Below are 9,539 nucleotides of genomic sequence, written 5' to 3' on the forward strand. Positions count from 1 at the left end.
TGAGATATAATTATTTTTTTTAAAAACAATTCATAAGAAAAATTTTAAAAATAATTTACAGTACATCAAAATGAACTTCAAACATTAAATTGAAATCAAATCGGACAATGCTATAATGATTAATTGTTCTATTTTCTTAACCCTGGTTATGTCCAAAACTTAAAAAGGATCATTTGGGTCATCTTGTATAACCTAAATATTAATTTTAAAATAAATTTGAACAATAGATAAGCGTAATTGAGCGAGATATAATTATTTTTTTAAAAAACAATTCATAAGAAAAATTTTAAAAATAATTTACAGTACATCAAATGAACTTCAAAGATTAAATTGGAATCAAATCGGACAATGATATAATGATTAATTGTTCTATTTTCTTAACCCTGGTTATGTCCAAAACTTAAAAAGGATCATTTGAGTCATCTTGTATAACTTAAATATTAATTTTAAAATAAATTTGAATAATAGATAACCGTAATTGAGTGAGATATGACTATTTTTATTAAACACAATATATCAAAATATTTTTAAAAATCATTTAGGGTTAATCAAATTATATCTAAAAATTAAATTAAAATTAAATCGGAACAATTGTTAACGTGAAGAGTTATTACATTTTCTCAACTCTGGTTGTGTTCAAACCGTAAAAAACATCATTTGGCTATCTTGTATATGGGAAATAGTAAATGTAAATTATATTCGAATAATAAATAACAGTAATAGAGTGAGATATAATTATTTTTTTTAATAACAATTCATAAGAAAAATTTTTAAAATAATTTACAGTACATCAAATGGACTTCAAAAATTAAATTGGAATCAAATCGGACAATGCTATAATGATTAATTGTTCTATTTTCTTAACCCTGGTTATGTCCAAAACTTAAAAAGGATCATTTGGGTCATCTTGTATAACCTAAATATTAATTTTAAAATAAATTTGAACAATAGATAAGCGTAATTGAGCGAGATATAATTATTTTTTTAAAAAACAATTCATAAGAAAAATTTTAAAAATAATTTACAGTACATCAAATGAACTTCAAAGATTAAATTGGAATCAAATCGGACAATGATATAATGATTAATTGTTCTATTTTCTTAACCCTGGTTATGTCCAAAACTTAAAAAGGATCATTTGGGTCATCTTGTGTAAACTAAATATGAATTTTAAAAAATATTTGAATAATAGATAACCGTAATTGAGTGAGGCTATAATGATTAATTGTTCTATTTTCTTAACCCTGGTTATGTCCAAAACTTAAAAAGGATCATTTGGGTCATCTTGATAACCTAAATGTTAATTTTAAATTATATTTGAATAATAGATAACCGTAATAGAGTGAGATATGACTATTTTTTTAAAACATAATACATAAATTTATTTTAAAAAATTATTTAGGGTTAATCAAATTATATATAAAAATTGAATTAAAATTAAATCGGAACAATCGCCAACCCTGTTAGTTATTACATTTTCTTAACTCTGGTTGTGTTCAAACTGTTCGATATTTATATGCAAACCCAACGTCCATAAAACTCAAGAAACTTATAATCGCAACTGCGCCGAAGCGTCAACCTCGCTGATACCTGATTACACCACCTGGCTTCCACGTCACCAAGCCGTCAGACAGACTTCAATCAACTTTCGAATCGAGCGTATTGACCGCTTCCTTTTTTAATCTGTATTCACACATAAGAGTATTTATTTTGTTGTAAAACTAAAATTAAAATATATACTTTAATTGGGAAAAACATCAAGTGTATTATTACACATATTTATGGTCCTTCGAGCCGGATTACCAGCGAGAAATCGAAGAAGATTATCGCCGTCTCCAGGCAATCCGAGCGGCCATTTTCATCAATCGAAGCGACGAACGACGGTTAAGGGCGAGAAGCAAAAACACTATCTGACTAGTAGCGTGAGTAGTTCTCCGAAAAGAGGTTAGTCCGTTCCGATTAAGAACTATTTTATAAATTCCTATATAATCGTTGATTTTGTATAGCATTAAGCGTTGTATTTTCTCATATACATTCAACCTTAATTATCTACTCCTTGTTTTGTATTATTTTTACATTTGTAAAAGTTTAAATTCTTAAAAACATGTCTTCCGAAGAGGAAAATTTTGTTGCTAATAAATTAATAAAGCTAAAGAATACACGGAAAAACGATAAATCTCAATTAACACGATTCAAGACATATTTTGAGGCTGAAATATTAAAGGAAAACCCAGATTTTAAGCAACTAGATTTTCGTCTTTCTAAAATAACACCGATTTTAAACAATTTTTTTGACATTCAATCCGAAATAGAACTGATAGAAACTTCAGTAGATGATGATATACATGAAAAAGAACGTACGGAGTTTGAAAACAATTACTTTTCTGTTGTTTCACGGTGTCAAACGTATTTAGAAAATCATGAACAATTTCAAACTTCTTCTGCAATGTCTTCACACATAGAAAACAAGGTCACTCTGAACTCTGGCTTAAAGTCACCTCAAGTAAAACTTCCCACGATAACATTACCATCATTTGATGGAAATTTCGAGCAATGGCTATTTTTTAAAGACACGTTTCAATCTCTGATTCATACAGATAATACAATACCAGATATTAATAAGTTTCATTACTTAAGATTATCGCTAAAGGGTCAAGCATTAGACCTACTTACCTCACTTGAAATTTCCTCAAATAACTATGCTGTAGCATGGAATCTATTAGTAGAACGATATGAAAACAAGCCATTATTAATTAAAAATCACATTAAAGCTTTGTTTGAAATTAAATCGGCTCTAAAAGAGGGTCATAAAGAATTAAGAACTATTTTGGACGGTATGAATCGTCATCTACGTGCCCTTGAAGTACTTGGTTTACCAGTAGATTCCTGGGATGTGATAATCACTTACTTATTTTCGTTAAAACTAGACCCAGTCACCAGGCGTGAGTGGGAGTCCGAGTATGCTAAACACGACATTGTGACAAAACAAATGTTTGCTAATTTTCTGGCTGAAAAGTGTCGAATATTAGAAACTATCAATTCTATTCCTCAACCTTTATGTAACGCTAATCAACATAATACTAGTAAGGCAAATAAACAACACATTAAAACTTTATTTTCTACGCATGTTCCTATTTGTAGTTTTTGTAATAAAAATCACACAATTTATAATTGTAAGAATTTCATTGATCTCAACCCATATTTAAGGCTGCAAGAGGCTAAAAAGCACAAGCTTTGCATAAATTGTCTTCGTGATAATCATAAAACCGAACAATGTCGCTCTTCTCCCTGCAGAAAATGTCAAGTAAAACACAATACATTATTGCATTTTAGCTTTAACCATAATGATACAAATCAAAACAGAATGCCTGCTAATTCAAATGCTCCATTAAATTGCAATGTTGCCACATCCTCTGAAATTCCTAAAATCTCAGAAAATAATCAAACTTGCCTATTTTCGGGTAATTGCATGTCCAATCGTGTTCTTTTATCTACGGCTTTGGTTGACATTGCTGACAATCAAGGTCGGATTCATTCATGTCGAATTTTATTGGATAGCGGCAGTGAGTCAAGCTTTATTAGCGAATCATTTTGCAAAAAATTAAATCTTAAAACTCAACCAATAAATTGCACAGTGACAGGTATTAATCAAAAGGCTACAAACATTTTGAAACATACTAAAGTTAAACTACAAGCTAGGCAAGTGCCCTTTAATATTGGTATCAAATGTTTAGTATTACCCAAAATAGCAAATCAAATACCAAGTTTCTTATTGGACGTTTCGCACATTAAAATTCCTCCTAATCTAATTTTAGCTGATCCATCTTATAATGTGCCTGGATCTATTGATATTTTGATAGGCGCAGATTACTTTTGGGATCTCTTAATGCTGGGTCAAATAAAGCTAGGCAAACATATGCCTACTCTCCAAAAAACCCAATTTGGTTGGATTGTTTCTGGCATGTCTCTTCCTCCATATGTAGATAATGAAAGTAACTCAGTCATGTGTAATTTAAGCACCTTACAACATCTTGAGAATCAAGTATCAAGATTTTGGGAAATCGAGGAAGTTCAAAATGTCAAAAATCTTTCCCCCGATGAAACATTTTGTGAACAGTTATTTCAAGAAACCACTCAGCAAACTTTAGATGGACGTTTTATCGTTCAGCTTCCACTTAAGAGGCCTGCTTCCTCTCTAGGCGATTCCAGAGAAGCAGCAATAAAACTACTTTTAAATCTTGAACAACGACTAAACAAAAATCCTGATCTTAAAAGACAATACTTTGACTTTTTAAATGAATATATTTCTCTTGGTCATATGACTCAAATCGATGTTTCTAGCTTGTCACATCAAACATGTTATTACCTACCGCATCATTGTGTCATCAAAGATTCTAGCACGACAACCAAGCTCAGAGTGGTTTTTAATGCTTCATCGCTAACCACTTCTGGGTTATCACTCAATGATATTCTAAGAGTTGGGCCCACTGTCCAACAAGACCTCTTTTCAATTGTTTTACGTGCCCGTAAGCACAATATAATGATAACCGCTGACATAGCCAAAATGTATAGGCAAGTCCTAGTCAGCGAGAACCAACGTTCAATGCAATTAATTTTGTGGAGATCTGACACTAATACTGACATTCAAACTTTTCAACTAAAAACACTTACTTACGGAACAGCACCTGCAGCTTTTCTATCCACTCGATGTCTTAAAGAAATATCGATAAGATGCAAACAATCTGATCCTAACATAAGTCAAATCATTGAAAATGATTTTTATATTGATGATTTATGCTCGGGTTGCACTTCTAAGGAAGAAGCTTTTTTTATAATAAATCGTATTTCTGATATTCTTGCATCTTTTGGTTTTCCTTTAAGAAAATTCATGTCTAATAATGCTGACATTATTTCAAGTCTAGATTCAACCCAAACTAAAGACACAATCTTTCGATTCGGCGAGCCAAACGAAAATAAAACTCTTGGCTTGCTCTGGAATTCGGAGTCTGATTTTTTGCAATATTTTATCAAAACTTTTGATCAATCTAATCCAACCAAGCGTAAAATTTTATCGTGTGTGTCTCAAATCTTTGATCCCTTGGGATTGCTTCAACCAGTAATCATCATTGCAAAGACCATTATTCAAAAATTATGGCAATGCAAGATTAGCTGGGATGAATCTATTCCCTTAGATCTCCATACAACCTGGTTGAAGTTTCAAAATAATTTACAAGAAATTAACAATATCCGAATTCCTCGCCATGTGTTACCTGAGAAATTCATCAAGGTACAGCTTCATGGCTTCTCTGATGCCAGTCAAATGGCATATGGAGCTTGTATTTATATAGTTTCTACAGATATAAACAATAAAATTCACAGTCACCTTCTCTGCTCTAAGACCAGAGTAGCTCCTTTGAAGGTTGTCACTATACCACGACTTGAGCTTTGCGCTGCACTGCTACTATCAGAGCTTATGCACAAGGTCAAGAACGCCTTAGCTTTAAATATAGATCAATGCTTCTATTGGTCTGATTCGACAATAGCATTATCCTGGATCAGATCCAATCCACAACACTGGAAAATATTCGTGGCTAACCGTGTCAATCAAATTCAGTCCCTAACTGACAGCAACTTGTGGAATTATGTAAATACACACGAAAATCCCGCGGATCTTTTGTCCCGTGGCCTTGATCCTAAAAACCTAATTAGTAATACCTTGTGGTGGCATGGGCCGCACTGGCTTGTTTCTTCTGAAGAAGAGTGGCCTACAAAATCTTTGGAAATTTCCAATATTATTGATGATTCAGAAAGACGTATAGAGAAGCCTATCTCCTTCATGGCCACAGCTTCTTCCTTTGATCTTTTAGAAAGATTCTCGACATTAACCAAGCTTCAAAGAGTAACTGCTTACTGTTACCGATTTTTCAAAAACTGTCGAGAACCTTGTAAAGGCAAATGTAAAATCGGCCACTTAGAAATAGTGGAGCTCAAACTTGCTCTCAGTAAGCTTGTATCTATGGTTCAAAAATGTGAATTTCCAAGGGAATATAATGATCTCAAAAACTTAAAAAATATTAGCCCTAAAAGTAAATTATTAAAACTTAATCCCTACCTTGACCAAGATGGTTTAATCCGAGTTGGAGGTAGATTAAAACATTCCGACTTTAATTATGAAAAAAGGCACCCTGCCATTTTGCCTGGGAGGCATGTACTCTCTAAACTAATAGTAACATATGAACATATTAGACTATTACACGCAGGTCCTCAACTATTATTAGCCTCTGTTAGGGATCGATTTTGGCCTACTTCGGGCAGAAACCTAGCTAAGCAAGTAGTAAAACAATGTGCACGTTGCTTTCGTTTTAACGCTACTTCAGCTTCACACATAATGGGAAACTTACCAGACTTTAGAGTGACACAAAATAGGCCATTTTATAATGTTGGGGTTGATTACTGTGGCCCATTTTTAATAAAGGATCGTTCTACTCGAAACTATAAAACTAGCAAGGCTTGGTTGTGCTTGTTTGTGTGTCTTAGTGTGAAGGCTATTCACTTGGAACTGGTATCCAGTTTAAGTACTGAAGCTTTTATCGCGACGCTTCGTAGGTTCTTTTCGAGAAGAGGTATAAGCGCGAATATTTACTCAGATCATGGATCAAACTTCGTCGGCGCTAAAAATGAAATATCTAAGTTTTTATTCAAAAATCAAAATGCTTTGAAATCTGAGTTTTCTCAAGAAAATATTCAATTTCATTTTATTCCTCCACATTCTCCCCACTTCGGTGGAATATGGGAGGCAGGAGTTAAATCCTCAAAGTATCATATCAAGAGAGTGCTTAATCAGACACCTCTTACTTTTGAAGAATTCTCAACCGTCCTCACTCAGATTGAGGCATGTCTTAATTCGCGACCCCTATACCCTTATTCCGAGGATCCTAATGATCCTCAGCCAATCACTCCTGGCCATTTTCTCATAGGCCAACGCTTAACTGCTTTACCTAGTCACGATTATTTGGACATAAAGGACAATGGCCTCACCAAACTACAACGACTTCAGAAGATAGTTCAAGGCTTCTGGAAAAGATGGTCTAAGGAATTCATCTCCGAACTACAACAGCGGTCAAAATGGAAGACGAACTGCAAGGACCTTCTGAAACCTGGGGTTGTCGTTCTTATCAAAGAAGATGGAGTACCTCCATTGAAGTGGAAACTTGGTTTGGTGCAAGCTGTTCATCCTGGATCCGATGGAGTTGTTCGAACCGCCACCATCAAGACTGCATCAACGGTTATCAAGAGACCAGCGGTAAAGCTTTGTGTTTTACCCAGATGCGAATAATCGTATTGAAGCCTTTAGGCTGTCAAGGGGGGCGGTATGTTCGATATTTATATGCAAACCCAACGTCCATAAAACTCAAGAAACTTATAATCGCAACTGCGCCGAAGCGTCAACCTCGCTGATACCTGATTACACCACCTGGCTTCCACGTCACCAAGCCGTCAGACAGACTTCAATCAACTTCCGAATCGAGCGTATAGACCGCTTCCTTTTTTAATCTGTATTCACACATAAGAGTATTTATTTTGTTGTAAAACTAAAATTAAAATATATACTTTAATTGGGAAAAACATCAAGTGTATTATTACACACAAACCGCAAAAAACATCATTTGCCTATCTTGTATATGCGAAATAGTAAATTTAAATTATATTCGAATAATAGATATTAGTAAGAGAGTGAGATATAATTATTTTTTTTTTTAAACAATTGGTAAGAAAAATTTTTAAAATAATTTAGAGTCCATCAAATGAACTTCAAAGATTAAATTGGAATCAAATCGGACAATGCTATAATGATTAATTGTTCTATTTTCTTAACCCTGGTTATGTCCAAAACTTAAAAAGGATCATTTGAGTCATCTTGTATAACCTAAATATTAATTTTAAAATAAATTTGAATAATAGATAACCGTAATTGAGTGAGATATGACAATTTTTTTAAAACATAATACATAAAATTATTTTTAAAAATTATTTAGGGTTAATCAAATTATATCAAAAATTGAATTAAAATTAAAACGGACCAATCTTCAACGCTATTAGTTATTATATTTTCTTAATTTTGGTTGTGTTCAAACCGCAAAAAACATCATTTGGCTATCTTGTATATGCGAAATAGTAAATTTAAATTATATTCGAATAATAGATATTAGTAAGAGAGTGAGATATAATTATTTTTTTTTTAAAACAATTGGTAAGAAAAATTTTAAAAATAATTTAGAGTCCATCAAATGAACTTCAAAGATTAAATTGGAATCAAATCGGACAATATATCAAAATATTTTTAAAAATCATTTAGGGTTAATCAAATTATATCTAAAAATTAAATTAAAATTAAATCGGAACAATCGCCAACGCTATTAGTTATTACATTTTCTTAACTCTGGTTGTGTTCAAACCGTAAAAAACATCATTTGGCTATCTTGTATATGGGAAATAGTAAATGTAAATTATATTCGAATAATAAATAACAGTAATAGAGTGAGATATAATTATTTTTTTTAAAAACAATTCATAAGAAAAATTTTAAAAATAATTTACAGTACATCAAAATGAACTTCAAACATTAAATTGAAATCAAATCGGACAATGCTATAATGATTAATTGTTCTATTTTCTTAACCCTGGTTATGTCCAAAACTTAAAAAGGATCATTTGGGTCATCTTGTATAACCTAAATATTAATTTTAAAATAAATTTGAACAATAGATAAGCGTAATTGAGCGAGATATAATTATTTTTTTAAAAAACAATTCATAAGAAAAATTTTAAAAATAATTTACAGTACATCAAATGAACTTCAAAGATTAAATTGGAATCAAATCGGACAATGATATAATGATTAATTGTTCTATTTTCTTAACCCTGGTTATGTCCAAAACTTAAAAAGGATCATTTGAGTCATCTTGTATAACTTAAATATTAATTTTAAAATAAATTTGAATAATAGATAACCGTAATTGAGTGAGATATGACTATTTTTATTAAACACAATATATCAAAATATTTTTAAAAATCATTTAGGGTTAATCAAATTATATCTAAAAATTAAATTAAAATTAAATCGGAACAATTGTTAACGTGAAGAGTTATTACATTTTCTCAACTCTGGTTGTGTTCAAACCGTAAAAAACATCATTTGGCTATCTTGTATATGGGAAATAGTAAATGTAAATTATATTCGAATAATAAATAACAGTAATAGAGTGAGATATAATTATTTTTTTTAATAACAATTCATAAGAAAAATTTTTAAAATAATTTACAGTACATCAAATGGACTTCAAAAATTAAATTGGAATCAAATCGGACAATGCTATAATGATTAATTGTTCTATTTTCTTAACCCTGGTTATGTCCAAAACTTAAAAAGGATCATTTGGGTCATCTTGTATAACCTAAATATTAATTTTAAAATAAATTTGAACAATAGATAAGCGTAATTGAGCGAGATATAATTATTTTTTTAAAAAACAATTCAT

At 31.3% G+C, this 9,539-nt stretch overlaps 1 protein-coding gene across 1 annotated transcript; it reads left to right on the forward strand.

Moving 5' to 3' along the window:
* The first annotated feature begins 1,781 nt into the window (after nucleotides 1–1,781).
* LOC126749647 (uncharacterized) lies at nucleotides 1,782–7,336 on the forward strand. Its single transcript, XM_050459343.1, has 3 exons — nucleotides 1,782–1,944; nucleotides 2,313–6,002; nucleotides 6,261–7,336. The coding sequence occupies exons 1-3, from the start codon at nucleotides 1,782–1,784 to the stop codon at nucleotides 7,334–7,336; spliced, it is 4,929 nt and encodes a 1,642-aa protein (XP_050315300.1).
* The last annotated feature ends 2,203 nt before the right edge of the window (nucleotides 7,337–9,539 follow it).

Source organism: Anthonomus grandis, unplaced genomic scaffold (genome assembly GCF_022605725.1).
Source record: "Anthonomus grandis grandis unplaced genomic scaffold, icAntGran1.3 ctg00000417.1, whole genome shotgun sequence".
Classification (NCBI taxonomy): domain Eukaryota; kingdom Metazoa; phylum Arthropoda; class Insecta; order Coleoptera; family Curculionidae; genus Anthonomus; species Anthonomus grandis.

Bases quoted from the DNA above. Each gene is read 5' to 3' on its own strand.
- LOC126749647 (XM_050459343.1), top strand. From the start codon at position 1,782: ATGGTCCTTCGAGCCGGATTACCAGCGAGAAATCGAAGAAGATTATCG. The intron at 1,945-2,312 runs GTTAGTCCGTTC...AATCCGAAATAG, and splicing joins GAGTAGTTCTCCGAAAAGAG to AACTGATAGAAACTTCAGTA. The intron at 6,003-6,260 runs GTAAGCTTGTAT...TATTACACGCAG, and splicing joins GGAGCTCAAACTTGCTCTCA to GTCCTCAACTATTATTAGCC.